This window comes from Adiantum capillus-veneris, chromosome 7, assembly GCF_014529385.1.
Source record: "Adiantum capillus-veneris isolate H3 chromosome 7, ASM1452938v2, whole genome shotgun sequence".
Taxonomy (NCBI): Eukaryota; Viridiplantae; Streptophyta; class Polypodiopsida; order Polypodiales; family Pteridaceae; genus Adiantum; species Adiantum capillus-veneris.
The window spans coordinates 122,364,459-122,389,304 of record NC_140937.1 but is presented as its reverse complement, the minus strand read 5'-3'; the positions used below and the strand labels follow the sequence as shown (position 1 = coordinate 122,389,304).

The window sequence follows — 24,846 nt, the reverse complement described above, 5'->3', positions numbered from 1 at the left end:
CATCGCAATGCTTTCCCAAGGGCGGGTGGGAATGGGTAAAGGCTGTAGTAATCCTTGTGCCTTATGCCTGTCAAACTTGACCTTCTGGCATACTAAACAACTACGAACAAAGTTGTCCACATGCTTCTTGAGTCTCGGCCAAAAGAAATAACACTCCACCTCCTTCAAGGCATAGTAACAGGGAATGGCCGTTTTCAGATCTCCGTTCCCCGTTCCCATTCTAAGTTCCCATTCCGAATTTGTGTTCCGTGTTTCTAACGTGAGTACCCGTAACAAAGAATGACATTTTGTGGCACTTTCTGATCCGCCTTCCCCGTTCCGGTTTCCCGTTCTTGGTAACTATGCTTCAAGGTGGTGCCGCAGTGACCCGTAAATGGTGGACAGTGGCACTCTGTCCAAACCTTTTCCCTCAATGGCTATGTAACACACAACATTGTTTTTTTCATCAAGTAGCCATCCCGCATGGAATATCCTAACACTATCTCCCCATTCAGCATGCTGGTAAAAAAAGATATCAGCAAAGTCAGGATTTGTGATGTACTGATCAACCATATCCTTAAAGCTTCTATGATGAATCGCGGAAATAGCCAGAATCAAGGGCTTCCAAGGCAATGCATCAGCCACTAAATTCTTATGTCCCTGAAGATGGACAATCTGGAAGTGAAATTGTGACAAGATGTTAGCCCATCGCATCTACTTTTCCGAAAGCTGCTTCTGTGACAAGAAGTACCGTAAACTCTGATGATCAGTAAAGACCGTTAAATCAGCTCCGAGTAGATAATGTCGCCACTATGTAAGAGCATGTATCACTGCCAATAGCTCTTTCTCATAAAGCTGTGCATCAAGACCACTCCCAGACTACGACCACAAGCATCACAATAAACTTTGAATGGCTTTTGCAAGTTTGGCAAAGCCAACACTGGTCCAGTAGTCAACTTTTACTTAAGTGTCTGAAAGGCAATCACCTCTGTCGTTCCCCACGAGAAAGGGACTCCTTTCTGAGTCAATAAGTGCAAAGGGGAAGCTACCTCTGCAAACTTTCGAATGAACCGCCGGTAGTAAGAACACAAGGCCAACAAGCTTCTAACTTCATGAACATTCTTCAAGTCTGGCCAATCGTGGATAGTCTCAATCTTGGCCAGGTCCATCTGTACTCCTGCCGTAAAACTCTTTGAAAATCCCAAAGGTCGTCCTGAAAGGTGTCTTGTAGACATTTCCAGGTCCGAGAAAACCCGTGTAATTTGAGATTCTTTATGGCTTTATGCCATGTAAGGAGGGTGCCTCATGCGCGATGTATGAAGGGTGGGAGTGGCTAATAAGTCCGGGGTCAAGGCCCGAGGATTCTTTCACAAAGACCTGCATGTGCTACAAATAGGATCGGATCCTCCGTAGAAGAAGAGTCTTTCTGTGCTCTAATATTACTGTAACCGGCTTGGACACTCCAAGCAAGAAATCAATAACAACACACAAACAGAAACTTCATAATCACTGAACTTTGATGGGGGGGGGGGGGGGGAAGAGAGAGAGAGAGAGAGAGAGAGAGAGAGACTCGACACGGCCCGGCGTGGTTCCGTGCCCAGAGGTATTGGCCCCAAAGACTACCCTTTCGGTATTTCTTTTATATTAATGCTTGATCAAAGTACAAATCTCGCGGGTGCTCGCTCTCAGACTCTGCGTCCATATGCTCTGAGAAGTGAGCACCCTTGGGTCACTTATAAACATTACAAGGGACGCCAAAAGCAAAGCCCCAAGAGCTTCAAACTCAAAAGCAATAATCCCCAAGAGCAACTGGCTCAAAATCTGTCAGTAAAAACAGTCAACGTAATTTGCGAAAATCCGTACAGCCTACAACATCAGCAGCTGTCAGTGCAAAACGTCAAAATCCGTACTGTCTGCCACGTCAGCATGCAAAGCACAAATTCCGGAATTTCGTACTGCTGCCATGTGGCACTCTGCCACGTCAACATGTCTGTACAGTTCTGTCCACGTTGTCAGGAGTTTTTTGGAGCAAGGGATTGCGCATATGCACATATACATGCATGGTGCATCAAATAAATAATTGCCCATTTTTCAGAGCCAAGTGGTTACGTGGGGCCCACATGTGTACAGGTAGGACAGGATGTACATAGTGCATCGATTTTCACTATTACCAGTACCAATGTGTTTTTTCTACAATAATGAGGAGTTGGTAGCGCTTAAAACTTCTCGAGGAAGCTATCCGCGGGCCGATGACATGAGGTAAGCAGGTGCGTCAGATGGAATCTAGTGGCGTCAGGAGGCCGAACGGGGTCAATACTTGCACGTGGATGAGTACGGACACAACGTGGGTGTTTCCTTGTGATAATTATGCAGAAAGGTCATCATGAGGACCACTTTTTGGGGCCACTTCACGTGGTGGCGAGATGCATTATTGGAAAAAAGCTGAGTGCCAGGTGTGCAAATGATGCAAAAAGGTGACAACTATGCACTGCGAGGTCAGTTTCTGGCCTGTTCGGGGTCCGTTTGAGGTCATCTAAAAGGCCAGGGGTGCCCAACTAATAAATCTAAGTGTGGGAACTGAAAAAACAGAGAGAAGACCAAAAAAAATGTGGAGAAGAGAGGAGGAACAGCCGCAGGTGTGTTTTTGGGGTTTTTGAAGCTTGTTTTGGCCGTAAAACTCCTCATCCGAGGTCGGATTTGAGCACTTTAACATTTGTAGACTGGGGTTTTGGGCCGTTCCGGACGCGATGGCGCTGTCCATTTTGCCAAATTCCTCACTCTTTTTCTGCTGTTTTTGCTGTGTAAGTTTCTCCTATGAGCGAAGCTTCCGCTCCAATTTGTGATTGTATCTGGTATCTTTTACCCATATTGTGTGAGCTGTTTGCCCCATTGGTGTTGGCCCAAGCTCATTTGTATCTAAACATCAGAAATTCTCCTCTTTTGAGTTGAATTTTTGGGTGTGTGTGTGTATGTGTGTGTCTCTGTGTGGAGTGGGCAAGTGGATAGTCTCTCTCCTCTCACTCCATAGGTGTGTTTCCTGTCTCGGCCAGGTGGTTGTGTAAGCCGAGTGGTGCCCCATAGTGTGTGTGTGTATCTTTCCAAGAGTGTGTGTCGGGTCGTTATAGAGGCGCTGTGTGTGTTTTCATCCCGCTCGCAACGTCAGCAGGAGCCGTTGTCTGCAGGGTCATGCCACGTCATCAGTTCGTACACATAGCAATACTGTGGGGCCCGTCTTGTGACAGTGTCCCAAAAAGTGTATCTCCGGCAAGAAAAATTTACTCTTTTTGGCATTAATAACTAACTTGTGATCTCGCAATGTCTGACGAACCTGTAGCAGATGGTGTCTATGTTCTGCTTCATCCTTGGAGAAGACTATAATGTCATCAAAGAAAGTGCCGACAAACGATCTGTACTCTCTAAAATCCTATCCATTGTTCCGTTGAAAGTCGCAAGAGCATTGGTAAGGCCAAAAGATATCACCAAAAATTCATATAAACCAAAGCTAGTCCGAGAGGCTATCTTGAAGACATCTCCGGGCACGATTCTGATCTGAAGATATCCGCTTTCAAATCAATCCTGCTAAAACAAGAGGATCTGTGAAGTCGGTCAAGAATATCATCAATCCTTGGAATCGAAAATCTATTCTTGATGGTGATTTATTGAGACCTCTGTAATTAATGCACATTCTCCAAGATCCGTCTTTCTTTAAAACCAACAACACCAGAGAGCAGTAGGGTGAAGTACTCGGCTGGATAAGACCTTTTTCCAAAAGGTCTTTCACTTGGTTCATAATCTCTTCATTCTGGGCTCAGCTAACACGGTAAGGTGGCCGGCTCGCTGGTGTGCTTCCAGGTATCATATCAATAGTGTGATCCTCAGGACGCGACGGTGGCAACTCGCCTAGCAGGCCCTCAAAGAAGCAATCGACATGATTGTGGAGAAAATCGTGGCATTCTTTATCAAGTTCGGACGTGTTCATTCTGTGTTCATAATTTAACTCTTTCAAGTAGATCGAGTAAACAAAGAGACTAGATTTCATTAATTTGGAAATGGCCGAAGCAGATACATTAGGGACAAACTCGCCATTCAGTTTTACATCAAGTACAATTTTTCGGCCCTTTTCATTTGTCTGAGTCGCTTTCTTTGCCCGATAATCGACCATGGCGTTGTTGTTAAGGTACCAAGGGACTCCTAGGAGGACGTCACAACCTTCCAAGGGCATTATGTAAAAGTCCTCGTGCCCCAAATACCCTGATAATGCAATCGAAGTTTGCCAATGATAGGTGTAATGGCTATGTCCCATCCGGGTGCCGCTAGAACTGCCTCTGTTGGTGGTCCCATCCTATCGGGTGTAATCTCGAGCCACGCCGCCAATTCGGGTGAAATGAAGTTAGCCTTGGCTTCTCCATCGAAGAAAACCAGGGCTTCTTGATCTTTCCCTTTGCCCGTACAACCTGTAACCTTTGCTTTCAACACTTTAACCAACAAAAATACATTTGATAGCCTTATCATCCAATTTTTTGCACTACGCTTGTGACACTAAAACATAAGCCAAACATCCAAAAACACGCATCTGCTCAATAGATGTCTTTCTATCATGCCATGCTTCATATGGAGTCATAGACTGCAACATTTTTGTAGGACACCTGTTGAGTACATAAGTGGCACACATGACAACCTCGAGCCAAAAAAAATGTGGTAAAGCTTGACTCTTGACCATACATCATGCCATTTTCGCAAGAAACTTGTTTTTCCTCTCAACAACACCATTTTGCTGAGGTGTATACGGCACTGCACATTGGTGTTTTATCCCATGACTAGCTAGAAATGCATTAAATTCATGGGACATATACTCCTCTCCTCGATCGGAACGGAGGGTTCCCATAGTACATTTCAAAACATTTTCACCATAGCAAGAAATTGCTTGAAGCACATAAACACTTTGGATTTAGCTTTCAATGGATATACCCATGCATGCATGGAGTAGTCATCAATGAAAGTCACGTAGTACAAGTAATTTCCCAAGGACGGAGTTTGCATAGGCCCACAAACACAAGCTTGGCAAAGTTCTGTACTTTCATCAATATCAATCATGCTTGGGTCAATACCCATGCAATCTGGAACCAGTCCTGCTTTCATCTTGCCTTTTTTGCCACGTTCCTCTGCTGCTCTTGAACTCTTTGGCCTGTCTTCATGTTGTTCTTGTTGTGCCTTTTTGGGGCACTTCGCGGAGACGTGCCCATGTTCCCCGCAACCAAAACACTTCCCTTCTTTGATGTAATTGGCCCTCTCTCGAAGAGTGAGTCGGGGTCGTGTATCCTTATCTTTCTTTTCTTGGAAACTCTTTCTCTTTCTACTTTCATTGTTAGAGGTCTGTTGGGTTCTCTAAGTCAAGATCTCATCAGTGGGGTAAGTCAAATTTCCCGAATGTATCGCGAAATCCCGTTTCGCATAACCCATCAATTCTTGAATAGAATTTGACTTTTGTCCCACATAGTAGTCTCGGATCTCTATAGGGAGTCCGCAGTAAAACCGCTCAATCTGTTTCTTAAAAGAGACCTTCTTAAATGAAGAGGTTGGTAGAAAAGAGTTCCAAAATCTCTCGCAATAAGCGTCTAAAGAATCTCCCTTGGTCATCCAAAGATGATTCCAACGGGTTTGTATATCTCGTTCGTACTCTCGAGTCAGCCAAGAAGAAATAAAGAGCCTTTTTAATTTCAACCATTTAACTAGAGCTTTCTTCCTCAGAAGAAGAGTGGACAACCATGTTCGAGCATTTTCTTTGAAGAAAGATGTAGCCCTCCTAATCTTGGAGTGCTCTGAGTAGTGCCCTCCAGAGAAGGCTATGTCAAACTGCTGAACGAAGGCCAAAGCCCTCGGAGCATCTCGGAACCCAGAAAAGGATTCAAATTTAATCGACTGTCCACCTTCTTTGAATTCTTTTACTTTCTTGCTTTTGTCTTCGAGGAAGTCATATTGGTTGGCTCTATAAAAATGCTTCTTCTTTGCATAAAACATGTGGTCGTGGGAGTCCGAACTGTCAGAGGATGACTCCTCTGTAGAGCTGTCAGAAACTGGGCGAAATCTAGGTTTCTTTGCCTTCTTCTTGCCCTTTCCAAAGCTATACTTTTTGCTTCGCTTTTTGCCTTTTTTGTCGTCCTCGCTCGAATCAAAAGAGCTGGAAGGACTGTCAAAAGAAGAAAAAGAAGAGAAGAATGGGTAGTCCTTCAATTCGTACATGCTTCTTCTACTTTCTTGCCGATGCAAAAGATGATTGACGACCCAAATAACCGGGGAAGTCAGTCCCCTTCTTGTGCTTTTTCTCTTGCTTTTTGGATTGGTTGTTTGCATCCAAAAGCCTACTGATTTGTGTCTGAACCACCTCTTGTGATTCTTGCTCTGTAAACATCCTCAAAGAAGGAGGTTTCTTGATTGCCAGTTTGATGGGTGGTTCTGTGGCTTTCTGCCACTAGGTGTGCAGTTTTGCGATGGAGTGCTGAGACAAAAAATTTGCACACTGTAGATACTTCGCAAATTTAATCATCTGCTTTGTGCACTCGTCAACCTACTGTCGACGTTCCATCTCTTCAAGTTCGTACTGAGTAGGCCGAGGTGGCCCGTACTCTTCCTTTGTTAAATCATCAAAATCTTCTTTGTGATCTCCTCCTACATTAGCAGATGCAGAAGAAGATGATTGATTCTTGTTCGAATCCGTAAGTGTTATGAGAAAAGGATTGAATTTCCCGGTAAAAGAGAAATCGGCCGCGCTCTGATACAATTGTAACAAACTTGGACACCCCAAGTCTAGATTCTGCCGCGACACAGCAGAGATTCACTTTAAAACAGTTCACAAAAGACGACACAGCCAAGCGTAGTTCCGTGCCAAGAGGTATTTGTCACAAAGTGATGACGTGGCTACCCGCTCTACAGGAAAACCCTAACCCTAACCCTGACCCTTACTGAAGAAAATCAGATTTGCAGGCGTGGCGAGTTGACACTTGGCAACTGTACGGATCCCCGCGTTTTGCGGCGCATATTGCATAAGGCTGAGCTGCGGCATTTCTGCTTTTGGGCCAGCTTTTCGGACTTGCTTTAATCTATGCAAGTTGATAAAAGAGAGACTCTTTTGCTTTTATTTAAAAAAAGGCTCAAGAGAGAACTTGAGAGAGAAAGATGGAACTGCTTTATTTTACAAGCTTTCTATTTTCAGCTTTTAGCTCTTGGGGCTCTGCTTTTGGCAACCCTTGTACTTTAAATAAGCGGGTGGCTCTCAAAACTCAGAGCATCTGGACGCAGAGTCTAAGTGTGAGCGCCTGCCCGGGCCCCGCACTCTTGTACTTTGAACTCAGATTAATACAAAAAGAAATACCGAAAGGGGCGCCAGTCTTTGGGGCTAGTAACTCTAGGCACGGAACTCCGCCAGCCCAATGTCGAATCAATTGTTAACTATGAACTGTTTGAAGTGGTTATTTGTGTTGTCGCGGTAGATTCTTGACTTGGAGTGTCCAAGTCTGTTACAGTAGTATCAAAGCGAAGAAAAATTATTCTTCTACGGAGGATCCGATCCCCTTTTTACAACGCGCACAGCTTTCGGGAAAGAATCTCCGTGCCCCGATCCTGGACGTATTAGCCACTCCCACCCTTCATACATCGTGCATCAGGCGCGCTCCTGTCTTCATCACTTTGTCTTACAGGCATAAAGCCATTAAAAATCCCAGATTACACATGGGTTCTGGTGAAGAATCTGACAAAGATGACACTTCTCAGTGGGAAGGCAAAGAAAGGTTGAAGATCCCGCACAGGAACTGAAGAAAAGAATGAAGATTTTGGGCAAAATTGTTTTCGGACAAGTTTGCAAGAAAAGGAGTACGAACGTCAACTGCATATTGGCATATGTGTGAACAAATTGATTAAGTACTCCAAGAACCCAAGATTGGTAATACACCTGAAGAATTGCCCAATTGATACGATTTACTCGAGATGGCGTGTGGCCATTGCTTCTCCTCTCAGCTAGGGAGTAAAGCCGAAAAGACAAACGAGTGCAGAAAAGCAGAACATGTACTCACAGAAAAGACATGGACAAACGAAGCAAAAAAAGCAAATCTTCGAAAAGGGCAAGAAAAAGGCAAAGAAGCCTAAGTTTCGCCCAGAATCTGACAGTTCTACAAAGGACTCGTCTTCAGATAGTTCGGACTCCGACGATCACAGATTTTATGCAAAGAAGAGGAATTTCTATAAAGCCAACCAGTATGACTTCCTCGAAGATAAAAGCAAGAAAGTAAAAGAATTTAAAGAAGGTGGACACTCGATTTGAATCCTTTGCGAGATGCTCGAACATGGTGGTTCACTCTTCTACTGAGAAAGGAAGCTCCGGTTGAATGGTTGAAAGGCTTTTTATTCTTGGCTTACTCTGGAATACGAACAAGATATACGAACTGCTTGAGATCGTCCTCGGATGACCAAGGAAGATTCTTTGGACGCTTATTGCCACAAATTTTGGAACTCTTTTATACCAGACTCTTCATTTACGAAGGTCTTGTTGAACAGATTGAGTGGTTTTGCTGCGGATTTTCCTCCAAAGATTCGAGACTACTACTTGGAACAAAAGTTGAATTCTATTCAAGAATTGATCGGTCATGCGAACCGGGGTTTTGCGATACACTAATAGACCCCACTGATGAGATCTTGACTCAATGAACCCAACAAACCTCTCATCATGAAAGTAGAAAGAGAAAGAATTCTCAGAAAAAAGAAAAGAATGATACACGTCCCCAGCAGACTCTTAGAGAAAGGGTTATCTATCTCAAAGAGGGGAAATGTTTTGGATGCGGAGAGCATGTGTCACAAGACGGGCACCACGTGCCAATAGAAAAAGAACAGACTGAACAGACTTTTACCACTTCAATAGCAACTGAACTGAAAGAGAGAGAGAGAGAGAGACGACACGCGAAACGGAGTGGCGGAATTCCACCCCAGAGAGTATTGGCCCCAAACCTTGGCGCCCCTTTCGATATTTCTTTATATTGCATCAAGACAGTACAAGCCGGTACTCCAGACTCTGCACCTTCTCCAGGAAGCATGCCAGAGAATGAGCCCTAGCCTCATATTTAAAGGTTCTTGGCCTAAAAAGCAGTTTACATGAAAAGCTTTCAAACTCAAAAACTTCTGGTCCAAAAAGCAATGCCAAAAGCTGCAAGCGTAAATCACGGAAATCCGTACAGCCTGCCACGTCATCAGCCAACGCAAAACACGAAAATTCCCTGCTGCCCTTAGGGTTAGGGTTAGGGTTTTTACAGTTTTAGGGTTTTTGGCAATAGAATTAGGATTTGCAGGTTTTAGGGTTAGGGTTTTTAGAATTAGGGCTTGCAGGTTTTAGGGTTATGGTTTCCAAAATTAGGGTTTGCAGGTTTTAGGGTTAGGATTTCCAAAATTAGGGTTTGCAAGTTTTAGGGTTAGGATTTTCAGAATTAGGGTTTGCAGGTTTTAGGGTTAGGGTTTCTAGAATTAGGGTTTCAACAGTTAGGGTTTCTGAAGTTAGGGTTTCTTGCATGAATTAGGGTTAGGGTTTCTGCTCTCGGGCAACCACGTCATCACTTTGTGACACTTCTTCTTTTACTTGTTCTTCTTAGGGTTTAGGCCTCAATCGGTAGCTCCGTTCTTCAGTAGGTCGACACGTCAGCAGTTTGTTACATCTCCCCTTCTTGAAAGAGAGTAATCGTCCACGATTACAACATATCTGCAAAACAACTCAAGTTAGCTCAAAAAATTACGAGGGTCATTCGGAGGGACATTCCAAGGGACAATCAGTTTGCTCTTTTTATTAAGGAGTTATCTTCTCCTTTCTGCTCTTTTGATCAAGGAGTTAGCTTCTCTTATTGGCTGTTTTGATCAAGGAGTTAGCTTCTCCTTTCGTCCAAATTGGAACTCTTGATATTCCGACGTAGTAAAATTAGCCATCACACCCAGACCGTACTGATCTTCCACGGGTGTCTTGATGCACTAAAATTACATACCCAGGCAATCTCATCCAATTAGGAATACTCAGTGGTTGGCACATCACAATGCAACACAAATGCTTACATATGCATGTTACAAGACATAGAAACATAAAGCCGCCAATGAACACTCCTCCCGCATAACCTAACAAGGTCCGGGCCGGGAGATATTCAACGACTCCCTCATCACGCCTCCCACATAACCTAAAAAGGTCCGGGTTGGGAGATATAGACGCCTTTTACAACCAAACACCCCCCAGACCGCAGCCTGCGTCGTTTGGAGGTGCTGAGAGTAACCACTGCTCACACTTCTTAATACTCCTCCCGCATAACCATCCAGGTCCGGGCCGAGAGTCACAACAACAATTATTTTACAAGCATACAACCAAACGCTCCCCAGGCATCGGCCTGCGTCGTTCGGAGGTTTTCAAACATCCAAGCATCGGCCTACGTCGTTCCGAGGTTCAAACAATACCAAAACAGTATTTCTCACTACTCCACCCGGGAATAAAATCACCAATCATTGAAACCAGTATTAAAACCAGAGTCAAACAATTCAAATCAGCACCAAAACACGTTCAAAGTAGATAGCATCCATTTCAAACAAATTCCAAACAGGATCACCAAACAAGTTCTCAAACAGATTTCAAACTTAAAAAGCAATCTCGACATCAGTCGAGCTCGAAAAGTTGACTGACTTTCCATCCTTAAACCTGCACCAAAATTAGGGTTAGGTTCATTCCATACGGTCGTAGCCGAGCACAGCAGGGTCCATCAGCTCTTGGAGAGACAATGTTTCTTTGGCGGCGATGGTAGTCCCAAGAGATAGCAATCACACCGAACCTCAAAGGTTATCAACTCAAGAAGAGACATCTACTGAGAGATGTCAAGAAATTTCAAGATATAATCTGCTAGGGTTTCCATGGCAAGCATTTTGAGATACCCCACTCTGCCAGAAGTTGCTCTCCGAAGGAAGATGTCAGAAACCATATAACATCGGACAAAATTTTTCTTGAAAGCTTGCCAAGTACTATTGAGTATGCTGCTTGGTAGCTATCAACATCTCCATGGCACTGCCTCTGAGAAAAAACAGTGACTTGAAACAAATCTTGGATCCTTCTTTTGCAAGTGATCTTAATGGCTTATGCCCTGTAAGACACGAGCGGTGAAGACGAGAGCGCGCCCGATGCGCGATGAAGTAAGGGTAGGAGTGGCTAATGAGTCCGGGTATGATTCCTTACATAATAATTCCAATAGCTTTGTCTGCTCTTTTGTAGGACCGGTATGCTTTCAGGAAAGCACGCGCCTGATGCTCTGATACCACTGTCACAAGACGGACACCACGTGCCAATAGAAAAGAACAGTCTGAACAAACTTTTACCACTTCAATAACAACTGAACTGAAAGAGAGAGAGAGAGAGAGAGACGACACGCGACACGGAGTGGCGGAATTCCACCCCAGAGAGTATTGGTCCCAAACCTTGGCGCCCCTTTTGGTATTTCTTCATATTGCATCAAGACAGTACAAGCCGATACTCCAAACTCTGCACCTTCTCCAAGAAGCATGCCGGAGAATGAGCCCTAGCCTCATATTTAAAGGCCCTTGGCCTAAAAAGCAGTTTACATGAAAAGCTTTCAAACTCAAAAGCTCCTGGTCCAAAAAACAATGCCAAAAGCTGCCAGCGTAAATCACGGAAATCCGTACAGCCTGCCACGTCATCAACCAGCGCAAAACGCGAAAATTCCCTACTGTCCTTAGGGTTAGGATTAGGGTTTTGCAGTTTTAGGGTTTTTGGCAGCAAAATTACGGTTTGCACGTTTTAGGGTTAGGGTTTTCAAAATTAGGGTTTGCAAGTTTTAGGGTTACGGTTTCCATAATTAGGGTTTGCAAGTTTTAGGGTTAGGGTTTCCAAAATTAGGGTTTGCAAGTTTTAGGGTTAGGGTTTCCAAAATTAGGGTTTGCAGGTTTTAGGGTTAGGGTTTTGCAATTAGGGTTTCTAGCATAAATTAGGGTTAGGGTTTCTGCTCTCGGACAAACCACGTCATCACTTTGTGACACTTCTTCTGTTACTTGTTCTTCTTAGGGTTTAGGCCCCTCGACCGGTAGCTCCGTTCTTCAGTAGGTCGACACGTCAGAAGTTTGTTACAACATGGGCACATCTCTGCAAAGTGTCCCACAAAGGCACAACAAGAACGGATTGAAGACAGGCCAAAGAGTTCTAGAGCAGCAGAGGTATGTGGCAGAAATGCAGACGAAAACAGAACTAGTACCACATTGCGTGGGGCCCGTACAGAATCAGATGAATGAAAGTACAAACTTTGCCGCTTTTAGGGCAAAGTGAAGGATCAGGAAGCCCTCTTTTTCTTTGATGAAGTAGCCAAGGCCAACTTCTTTTCACTTGGAATTGGCGGCTCAATTTAGAATTACGTCCGACAGCTCAGGCCACAGGCGGAGGTAGTTTGAGTGCCACCTAGACGGGATGTTGCCATTACACCGATCATTGGCAAGCTTCGTTTGCAATGACAGGGGTGTTTAGGACACGAGGATTTCTACATTATTTCCTTGGGAGATTGTGACGTCCTACTTGAAATCCCTTGGTACCACAAGAACAACGCCGTGGTTGACTATCGGGCCGAGAGAACGACTTTGACAAAAGAAGGGCCCAAAGATTGTACTTGATGAACGAACTTCAATTTCTTTATTCACTTTTTTTTGGGAAGAGAACTGAACCATAAATGAAGGTCGATATGTTTTGACCTAACAAAGAACGCCAAGATTTTTCTCCACACTCATGCCGATTGATTTCCAGAGGGCCTGCCAAGCGAGTTACCACCCGCTCGTCCTGAAGATCATACCACTGATCTGATACCTCGAAGCACACCATCGAACCGGCCCTACAGTGTGAGCCAAGCCCAGAACGAAGAGATTATGAACCAAGTGAAAGACCTCTTGGAAAAGGGTCTTGTCCAGCCTAGTACTTCACCGTATTGCTCTCCAGTGTTGTTGGTTTTGAAGAAAGACGGATCTTGGAGAATGTGCATCAATTATAGAGCTCTCAACGAAATCACTATCAAAAAAAGATTTCCGATTCCTAGAATCATTGATATACTTCAGCGACTTCAGGGATCCTCGTGCTTTAGTAGGATCGACTTGAAAAGTGGATATCATCATATCCGAATCGCGCCGGGAGATGTCTATAAGGCAGCCTTTCGGACGACTTTTGGGTTATTTGAGTTTTTGGTGATGCCTTTTGGCTTAACCAATGCTCCTGCGACATTTAACCGGATGATGGACACGATTTTTCGAGAGTACGAGCTATTTGTTGGCACTTTCTTTGACGATATCATTGTTTTCTCCAAGAATAAGGCAACATAGAGATCATCTGCTTCAGGTCTTTCAGGTATTATGAGATCACAAGTTAGTGATTAATGCAAAGAAAAGTGAATTTTTCCTTCCAGAGATACACTTTTTGGGACACATTGCGTTAGCAGAGCAAGAGTGCAAATGGATCCAGCCACGATAGAGACTATCCGTGATTGGCCCGAGTTGAAGAATGTCCATGAAGTTAGAAGCTTCTTGGGACTATGTTCGTACTACAGGCGGTTCATTCAAAAGTTTGCAGAGGTTGCTTCCCCTTTGCACATCTTGACACAGAAAGGAGTCCCTTTCTCGTGGGGACCCACAGAGGTGACTGCCTTTCAGACTTTGCAAAGAAATTTGACTACAGGACCTGTTTTGACTTTGCCGGACATGCAGAAGTCATTTGAAGTATATTGTGATGCTTGTGATCGTAGTCTGGGTGGGGTCTTAATGCAAGAAGGCCATGTCATTGCTTACGAGAGCCGATTGTTCTCAAGGCCGGATATGACAGCACAGATTTATGAGAGAGAGCTTTTGGCGGTTATCCATGCTCTTACTCAGTGGCGGCACTACCTACTCGGAGCAGATTTAACTGTCTTTATAGACCATCAGAGTTTACGCTACTTCTTGTCACAGAAGCAGCTATTGGAAAAGCAGATGCGGTGAGCGAACATCTTGTCACAGTTTCACTTCCAGATTGTCCATGTTCAAGGACAGAAGAATGTGGTGCCAGATGCTTTGTCTCGGAAGCCGTTGGTTCTGGCTATTTCGCAATACATCATAGGAGCTTCGAGGATATGGTCGACCAGTATGCCACAGATCCGGATTTTGTAGACATTTTCACACGGATACGGGATGGGGAGAGAGTAGCGGGATATTCCATTCGGGATGGTTACTTGATGAGGAAAACCATCTTGTGCGTTACACAACCGTTGAGGGAAAATGTTATGACTGAATGCCACTGTCCACCTTTTACGGGTCACCGTGGCATTGCTACCACCATGAAAGGGGTAGAGAGATACTTCTTTTGGCCGAGACTCAAGAAGGATGTGGAAGAGTTTGTGCGCAGCCAGAAGGTCAAGTTTGACAGGCATAAAGCACAGGGATTGTTACAGCCTTTGCCCATACCCACCCGCCCCTGGGAAAGTATTGCAATGGATTTCATGTTTGACCTCCCGAGAACACAGAGTGGTCACGATGGTATCTGGACTGTTATTGACCGATTTAGCAAACAAGCTCATTTCATTCCAATAAAGAAAACAATCAAGCCGGATCACTTAGTGAGTCTGTTTGTGGCGCAGATTTTCAGATTACATGGCATGCCTGAGACGATTGTCTCCGACAGGGACCCCAGATTTACGAGTTTGTTTTGGAAGGCGCACACGGTCGCAGTTCTCGTCATCTTTCCACCCGCAAGGACAACACTGGTCCCGTGGTCAACTTTTCCTTGGGAGTCTGAAAGGTTGCAATCTCTGTCGTGCCCCAAGTAAAAGGAACCTCTTTCTAAGTCAGTACATGCAAAGGAGAAGATATCTCTACAAATTTTTTAATGAACCACCGATAATATAAGCACAAGCCCAAAAAGCTTCAAACTTCATGAGCATTCTTCAAATCAGGCCAATCACAAATAGTCTCAATTTTGGCCGGCTCCATCTTTACTCCTTCTGTTGAGACAATGCGTCACAAAAAATTTATCTCAAACAAGAAAAAAGCTCGCTTCTTTTCGCGTTTATAACCAATTTATGCTTCCGCAGTGCCTGGAAAACCTACAACAGGTGGTGTCTGTGTTCTGCTTCATTCTTGGAGAAGGTCGTCAAAGAAAGTGCCCACAAATGATCGGTACTCTTTGAAAATCCTATCCATCATGCGGTTGAATGTAGCCGAAGCATTCGTATGGCCAAATATTCATACAAACTCAAAAGTCGTCCTAAAAGCTATTTTGTAGACATCTTTAGGAGCAATTTGGATCTGATGATAACCACTCTTCGGATCAATTTGGCTAAAGCAAGTAGAACCCTTAAGTCTGTCGAGTTTATCATCGATCCTCGGAATGGGGAATCTCTTCTGGTTTATTATTTCTTCATTTTGGGCTCGGCTAACTCTGTAAGGTTGCCGATTTGGTGATGCACTACCGGGAATCAAATCAATCGTGTGATCTTCAAGACATGAAGGAGGCAACTCGCCTGGTAAGCCCTCAAAAAAACAATCAGCCTCAACTTGCAAAAGAGCAAAAAGTCTTGTCGTTCTTTTTTTCGAAGTCTGACATATTCAACCTTTGATCATCATTCAATTCTCAAGAAAATCGAATAAACAAAAAAAAATGGGATTTCATCAAGGGGGACGGACTCGCCTTTCACTTTTACATCAAGTACAATCTCTTTGCCCTTTTCATTCTTCAAGATGTCCTTCCTTGCCCATAATCGACCACGGCACTGTTTTTGGGGAACCAAGGAATTTCTCAAAGGATGTCACACCCTTCCAAAGGCATGATGTAAAAGTCCCCGTGCCCTAAATACCCCTGACAATGCAAACATGGTTTGCCAATGACAGGTGTAGTGGCTTCATCCCGTTTGGGTGCCTCTAGAACAGCCTTGGCCAATGGTCCCATTTCCTCAAGCATCATTCAAAGTAAAGCCGCCGATTCGGTTGAAATGAAGTTGGCCTTGGCTTCTAGAGGCAATCACAATCCTGAGAAAAGGAAAGTCTACAAAGGTAGCCCTGGAGTAATTCAATAGCTGTCTAGCCAGGGCCTAACAACCTATATTTATCCACCTTATATACCATGCAACAATCCACCAATGTGACCATTGAATTGCGAATAGAGCTGAGAGTATCTACCAAAAGTCTGACTCTAACCACCATCCCATCTGAATCCATGATGGAGAGAAAACTCAACACCATTGGGTAGTACCCTAGTTCAATCTACCTTGCACACTAAGCAACAATCCTCCAATGTGGCTGTTGAACTACGGCTAGAGCTGAGAATATCTGTATAAAGCCTGACTTCAATCACCATCCCATCAGAATACATGACAAAGAGAAAACTCACCACCGATGAGTAATACCAAGAGCGACCCGAGTGTTGATGTTGATGACCCAGTGGGAAACCTCACCAATAAAACAGCTTACAGGAATTCAATAGCTAAAAGGCTCTCTCTCTCTCTCTCTCTCTCTCTCTCTCTCTCTCTCTCTCTCTCTCTCTCTCTCTCTCTCTCTCTCTCTCTCTCTCTCAAAAAGCTGGGAATTTGATTTCTGTACATTACAATTAAGCAACATCAAACCTGCAAAATCTGAGAAGCAGAATGTACAAATCAACGATGTTTTTCTCCTCCCGGTATATGTTAGCCTGACCAGCACGACAAGAAAACCGTACTTTTCAACTAGAAAATGCAAATTCTGGCATAATGAACAAATGCCAGGAGCGTTCGCATGTAAGGAAATGTGTGTGGGGAAAGCTCGCACCTGCTTGAGAAGGTTGTCTGCAGCGCGATAGTATTTGAAGAGTGGGAAGCGATTGTCGACGTCGATCTTGGGCGTGCTCGCTGCGATGCTGATCATGGGATTGACCGTGCTGGCAGTCACGGATCTCATCGCTACGCAGACAACGAACACGGCATACACAGAGGCCTCATTAGATGGCCAAAAAAGCAGAGAAACAATTATCTAATTGTCTGTGTGAAACTTTTGAAACTTGTGTAGAAATTGTGCAAAAAAAAATATTTACTTGGTGAGCCCACAAGTGGCCACATGGCATGATCGAAGCCATTGCCCACAACTCTAATCGCATGGCAAGGAGCCTCGTGAGAAAGCGCTACTTTTCATTATTATTACTTGTGCTTGCGTCGTTCTAAAGGTTTGCACAAAGCTGGCCACCATGATTCAGGACAAACAATAAGGCAGTTGCTTGCTTGTTTTCTGCCGCAAAAAATCCAAGGTCTACAAGCACTCACCATCCGCATGATTGCCTCTACCCATACGTGTCGAGAACTCTACATGCATGGCAGCAGTTATGTCTCATCAATGCCCTCAAGCTTGGGCCGCCAATTTAGCTTTGCAGAAATTTTGGAAGCTGCAAACAATTTTGTTGAAGCTCAAGTGCTTGGAGTCGGAGGGTTTGGCAAGGTTTGCAAAGGCATGATGGGTGAGGGAACTAGAGCTATAATAAAGAGAGGGAATCGAAGATCATAGCAAGGGATAATTGAATTTTAACAGAAATCAACACGTTGTTGAAGTTTTGCCATAAGCACCTTGTCTCCTGATGCAATGACCTACACGTGCAGCTTGAAGGCATCTGGCGTCATGCAAGATGGTATGGTCAAAAGAGTTCACATCTTATTGGGAATCAAAGATCATAGCAAGGGATAACTGAATTTTTAACAAAAATCGGCATGTTGTTAAAGCTCCGCCATAGGCATCTTATCTCCCGATTCAATGGCCTACACGTGCATCTTGAAGGCATCTGGCATCATGCAAGATGGTATGGGCAAAAGAGTTCACGATCATATTGTTAGTCAGAGGCTATTGACAAAAAAAAACTTCATTCAACAGATGCGAAGATAGGGCCTTGAGCTCCCAATGCAATGACCTATAGGTGCAGCTTGAAGGCATCATGCAAGATGTTGGTATGGGCAAAAGAGTTCACGATGATATTATTAGTCATGGGTTGTTGACAAAAAAACACTGTGCTTGGCATTGTCTTGGTTGACATGTATGCCAGATGTGGTGTACTTCATAAAGCACACAAAGTGCTGGACGAGCTTCCATGTCGTCTCTTGGAATGCTCTGATCGCGGGATATGCCCAACAGTGGCATCTTGGCACGGCCAAGATGCTGTGGGCTATTTTCAGCACATGCAAAGAGAGGGAAACTCTCCAAATGCAATCACCTACGCTTCTATCTTGAAGGCATGTGACATTGAGCTCCCGATGCAATGATCTACACGTACAGCTTGAAGTCATCTAGCATCATGCAAAATGTTGGTATGGGCAAAAGAGTTCACGATGATATTGTTAGTCAAGGGCTATTGACAAAAAACATCGTGTTTGGCACTACCTTGGTTGACATGTATGCCAAATGTGGTGTATTTCATAAAGCACAAAAATTGGTTAACGAGCTTCCATGTCGTCTCTTGGAATACTCTATCGCGGGATAGGCCCAATAGGGGCAGGAAGCTTTGGGCTGTTTTCAGCAGATGCAAAGAGAGGGAAGATCTCCAAATGCAATCACCTATGCTTGTATCTTAAAGGCATGTGGCATTATGCAAGATGCTGATATGGGCAAAAGAATTCACGATAATATTGTTAGTCAGGGATCGTTGGAAAAAAACTACATACTTGGTGCTGCCTTGGCATGTATGCCAAATGTGGTGCACTCGAGAAAGCACAAAAAGTGCTTGAGGGGCTTATTGTTCGGAGCGGCATCTCTTGGAATGCATTGATTGCACGATATGCACAACAGGAGTGGGGCTAGAAAGCTCTAGGCTATGAATCACCTATGCAAGCATCTTGAAGGCATGTGGCTCTATCTAAGATGCTAATACGGGCTTAATTATGTGCTCTGACATTGTTAGCCAATGGCTGTTGCAAAAATTATCGTGCTTGGCATTGCCTTGGTCCACACACATCCTTTTTCTCTCGCAACACCACCAAGGAAGTAGCAATACATGCCTTGGTCGACATGTATGCCGAATGTGGTGTACTTCATAAAGCACAAAAAGTGCTTGAGGAGCTTCCTGTCCGGAATATCGTCTCTTGGAATACAATGATCGTGAGATATGCCCAACAAAGGCATGGCCAAGAAGCTCTAGGCTGTTTTTAGCCTAGTGCAAAGAGAGGGCAGCTCTCCAATTGCAATCACCTATGATTGTATCTTAAAGGCATGTGGCATTATGCAAGATGCTGATATGGGAAAAAGAATTCATGAATTAATTTGTTAGCCAAAGGGCTATTGAAAACAGATGATTGGCATTACCTTGGTTGACATGTATGCCAAATGTGGTGTACTTCTTTAAGCACTCTTTGTTGAGAGAGCGTATATGTTTTTTGATTCATGGTGCACTCGGGTGGTAACCTTGTACAAGAAACTCAGTTTGGTCTTTCTTTTGTGAGCTCACTTAAAGACTGTGCTATTTGTACCAAGGCAGCAGGATACATGCTGATATTCACGATAGGTGGTTACTTGAAAAGGACACATACTTATCCAACATGTTAGTCGGTATGTATGTCAAGTATGGTGTACTTGTTCGAGCGCACCATGTTCTTGACAACCTTCCTGTCATGAATATTGTCTCTTGGAATGCATAGATTGTGGGATATGCCCAAGAGGGGTAGGGACAAGATGCTCTAGGCTCTTTTCAACAGATGCGAAGATAGGGCCTCAAACTCTAGGTGCAATGACCTACATGTGTAGCTTGAAGTCATGTGGCATCATGAAAGATGTTGGTATGGGCAAAAGAGTTAATGATGATATCGTTAATTAGGGGCTGTTGACAAAAAACATCATGCTTGGAACTGCCTTGGTTGACATGTAGGCCAAATGTGGTGTACTTCATAAAGCACAAAAAGTGCTTGACGAGCTTCCTCTACAGAATGTCGTCACTTAGAATGCTCTAGTCATGAGATGTGCCCAATAGTGGTAGGGCAAGGAAGCTATGGGCTATTTTCAGCAGATGCAAAGAGAGGGCAGCTCTCCAAATGCATTCACCTATGCTTGTATCTTGAAGGCATGTGGATCTGCCCAAGATGCTAATATGGGATTAAATATTTGCTATGATATTGTTAGCGAAGGGCTGTTGCAAAAATTGTCATGCTTGGCAATGACTTGGTCCACACACATCTGTTTCCTCTCACAACACCATCGGGCAAGCATCAATAAAGGCTACACAAGCAAAAAAAGGAGAGGGAGAGAATGAGTCTTTCTTTTACAAGCTCACTTAAAGACTATGCTAAGGAGAAGGTTTTGTACAAAGGTAGTAGGATTCATGGTGATATTCGGATAGTGGGTTACTTGAAAACAACGTATGCTTGGGGGAAATTTTGGTTAGTATGTATGTCAAGTGCAGTGCACCTGTCAGTGCGCAACAAGTCTTTGGTGAGCTTATTGTTTGGGATGTCTTCTTGTGGAACGCATGGACTGTAGGATATGCCCAACATAGACGCAATCACCTATGCATGCATTCTGAAGGCATGTGGCTCTACCCAAGATGATGATATGGGCTTAAATATTTGTTCTGATAACTATTGCAAAAACTGTCGTGCTTGGCAATTTCTCGATCCACACATCATCCATTTTCTCTCGCAACACTGCCAAGCAAGCAGCAATACAGGCTACACGAGCAAAATGAAGAGAAAGAGAATGAGTCTTTTTTTTTGTGGTGTACTTCATAAAGCACAAAAATTGCTTGTTGAGCTTCCATGTCGTCTCTTGGAATATTCTAATCGTGGGATATGCCCAACAGTTTGCAGGGCCAGGAAGCTCTAAGCTGTTTTTAGCAGATGCACAGATGCAAAGAGAGGGCAGCTCTCCAAATGCAATCACCTATGCTTGTATCTCGAGTTGCATACATGAGGAGAGCCCATGCTTGGTCTACAAGGAGACTGTGCACTACAAATAGGAATCTGGCTACAGCATAATGTAGGAGAAAGAGTTGATGACCGACCAGAGGGAGATAATGCAATTTTATCAAGGGAAAATCTACCAAAAAGCACCCATAACTCCTTATGTAGCGGACCTTTGACATAGAACATAAAACTAGATTTGCTTCTCTTTAAGCTCAATCAATTTGCTACATCTCATGTATTTGTCTTAATGCCTGTTTTGTGTCTAGCAGGGAGGACATATATTCACAATACTAGAGGTTTCAATTGCACAAGTGCAACTCAAACTCGACAACACTGCAAGGTTCGTTATCTGCATCCAATTTTTGATGGCTATGCGTTTGCTTGGTGCAACACATAAATGCTACGGGGCAAGGCACGGCTTTTGTTTCTTATAATGTTTGGAGAGACCACAGTGCCAACTCTCCACCATCAACTCTGCACCATACTTTTGTATGGCACTTTTGCATGACGTGTACTAGATACTTTGCAAATTCAATCTAAGACGTTTCATTGCAAGATGTAATGTTTAACTATTCATATTGTTTTTTTGTAGCTTGACTCAAATATCGGCTTGTAGATTGGACAACTGAAGAGCACCGATACATCACAGCAGGTCAGTAAAGCATTTCATTCCTTGTTGCAGTTCATTGACGCTTTATCCATTTTCTTGTTTTAGAATTTTGCACATTACTTCCTTTGGTTTAGTTTGCGAGCTCATCCCCCTCACCGCAAGAAATACATGTTCTTGAAACAAATAAGAAAGATTTAAGTTCTCCTTGCCACTGTTGTACATGTCTCATTGAAAGTTGTTGTTCTCTCTGCTAATACAACATCCTCTTTCTTTCTTTTGTCAATCATTGTGACCATAATCCATTAGCAAAATTTACATCAAGTAGATTGGTTCACTGTTAAAATACTTGCAATTTTATTTAAACAAACAACATGTTGATTTCTAACATAAATCTCTTTTATTTGATGCACATAACCTTCTATCCTCCCATAAACATAATAACAAGTTTAAAATGTGTCTGCTTCTCTGCAAAACTCAATGTACTATCTCAAAAATCATCCCTGTAATCTCTATTAATTGATACATAACAATTCTTTTTAAATGTATATCCCTTTCTCGTAGTGACGTCGTTGCCAAATCACGTATGCTCCTATTTCCTTTAGTGCTCTCTCTCTCTCTCTCTCTCTCTCTCTCTCTCTCTCACACACACACACACACACACACACACACATACGCACACATAGTGGGGGTTGGACCATGGCAGGTGGCATTATCTCTCTCTCTCTCTCTCTCTCTCTCTCTCTCTCTCTCTCACACACACACACACACACACACACACACACACACACACACACTCACCCCCACTTGTGACCTGTGAGCCTACGTTCCCTCATTGTTTAGAGGCGAAGAAGGGGCAGGCAATGAGCGCTGGCTAGCTGGGGCAAATCTTGGAGAGCAATAATCACCCAGAGTGGCAGTCATTCAGTAATCGTCCAGAGGTCCCTGGTGATTTAAGGGAGCTCTCTCTCTCTCTCTCTCTCTCTCTCTCTATCTATCTATCTATCTGTGTGTGTGTGTGTGTGTGTGTGCGCGCAAAGGAGGAGCTTGCCATCTCTGTAGAGGGATGAGGAGCTAGGGGGCATGCGAGAGCTTGGACGGGGTAGACGTGGCCCTCCAATGTGGACGGATGCAGAGGTGGCTCTCTAGCTTGGGGGGTGGGGTGGGGTGGGGGGGGGGGGGGGGGGCGAATATCCGTTGGGCGTGGCTTTTATTATTAGAGAGCCAGAATGTCTATGAGAAGGTCCCTTGGAGAAAAGTAAAAGGAGAAAGTAGAGTCTTGTATTCACAAAGAAAGTTTCGATATGATATCAAATTGAATGAGTTTGCAAGCCAACGTCTAAAGATTGGTTTGGGCAGCGAATCAATTAAAAGTTGGGGCTACGATATTTGAATGTCGAGACATGGTGACTCATAATCGGTGGCTCTTTTTTCAAGGCAAAAAATTTATGTGGGTTTTGTTAGAGCATGTGCAAAGTTATTAATTAATGCATGCTAAAGATTTGCTCTCATTAGCTTATCCAAAGTGGAACTCCCCTTTCTCCCTCGTTCTTGCACCCACACATCTTGCTTCTAGCCTTGCACTTGTCTTCTACAATCCCCTTGGTTCTTTGTGTTTACAGGTGCCCCTCCCCTCTTGCCATTGCTTTCATCCTCCTAGTGCCCTCCTGCTTCACACAATGCCAACACTAATTATGACCATCAGCTCCAACAACACACAGAGAGGTAGCACTCTTGAAGATAAGCGCATGAGAGAGAGAGAGAGCATGCCTTGGCTCCACCTTTGTCCCCTGCATCTACATTCGCTGGCTCCTTTGCTACCCTACCCTCAACCTCTAGGTCCCTTCCCCATAATGGAGCACAAAGGCACTACCTTGCCCTCCTTCACAATGCCTCTCTAATATGTTCTCGAACCCTTCATTGTCTACGCCTGCATCGGAGGCCTTCACTCTAGACAAGCGTGAGAGAGCAAGAGGTAGTGTGTCCATGCATAGGTTTCATCTACACCTTGCATGCCTACCTTGTCGACATGCCAAAAAAATAATCGTCTCTCTCTCTCTCTCTCTCTCTCTCTCTCTCTCTCTCTCTCTCTCTCTCTGCGCAAGAGCCATCGCACCAAGGGCATCCTAATTGTAGCCACCATACTTTGCCAGCCCTTGAAATATCTCCCACAACTTCGTTTCTCCTTCTCGCTCATGCGCTTAACCAAGGGCAATTGTGTACGCAGACAAAGGAATGTTTGTCACAATTTCTCTCACCCATGTCAACGGCGTGCCTTCCTATATTGTTCACTCACCTCTCCTAATCTCCACCCTTGCATGATTTGCCTGCATGCGGCTCCCTATATTGCGCGCATTGGAGAGAGAGAGAGAGAGAGAGAGAGAGAGAGAGAGAGATTATTGAAGCTTACTCATAGTTCTAAATTTAAAGTTCGACACAAAAAACAACTTTCCTAAATAATATCCAATAAATTATGTGTGTATGTGTGTGTGTGTGTGTGTGTGTGTGTGTGTGTGTGTGAGAGAGAGAGAGAGAGAGAGAGAGAGAGAGAGAGAGAGAGAGAGACCTTTACTGAAGCTTACTCATAGTTCTAAGTTAAGCTTCATAGTTTTAAGTTTTAAGTTTTAAGTTTGACACTAAACGCAACCTTCCTAAAGAATCTCCAACAAATTCTCTTTAAACAAGTGATAAAATCACGAGGTCTGCCCATGACAGTGTGCCTCTAAGCGGAAAAAAATATTTTCAAGACGCAATCTTCTTGTGTTCATTGCTAAGAAAGGTCTTAAAAATAACATGTTTATCCGGTTCTGATAGAGATTTAGGATGCTAAAATTTTCTTCTCTCTTGCACCACTTGTAGGAATGTTCATATGATGCCCATGCAACCGCAGGTGAGTGGTGCTGATACAGAGTCAACACCCTCGACACACGAGGGTGGTAGAATGGTGGGGTGGAATATTTGACAGTATCCTATAAAGTAATGGATTTTTTAAAAGTACCTGTATGAGTGTATGAGTAACATTACTTATGAGAAGGAGAGAGATTCTACCTAGAAACGATTCTAGGCCTATTGAATTTTTCAAAGACATGGCTACATACTTTTTGCATGTATTCCTCGAAGGTAAACTTGTTTATCAACTAGCAATGTTTGAAAGTATACAATGAAGGCAAGACAAAGCTTGCCATGGGAAAGGTAAAGGTTTAACCCAATGACCAATGACCCAGAAGGTACTACAAAACATCAAATAAACTCTTATTTCAATTTGATCCATTTTGAAGGCAGTTTGTTTCTACACAAATTCAGAGCCTCAGACATACTTTTTCATGAGGTGCAACCAAAACTACA

The 24,846-nt window shown here is 43.8% G+C and overlaps 1 protein-coding gene across 2 annotated transcripts in view; it reads right to left on the bottom strand.

Moving 5' to 3' along the window:
* Nucleotides 1–16,994, bottom strand: part of LOC147454546 (AMSH-like ubiquitin thioesterase 3) — an 80,258-nt gene extending 63,264 nt beyond the window's left edge. Inside the window, exons 1-2 of one of the 2 annotated variants that reach the window (XM_086516460.1) lie at nt 16,798–16,994; nt 16,617–16,681 (exon numbers count right to left, since the gene is read on the bottom strand). In XM_086516460.1, the coding sequence (XP_086372586.1) occupies nt 16,617–16,681; nt 16,798–16,926 (194 nt within the window). In that variant the 5' untranslated portion in view covers nt 16,927–16,994. The remainder of the gene's footprint in view (nt 1–16,616; nt 16,682–16,797) is intronic. The other variant, XM_086516459.1, reaches the window with a different exon arrangement.
* Between the last annotated feature and the right edge of the window lie 7,852 nt (nt 16,995–24,846).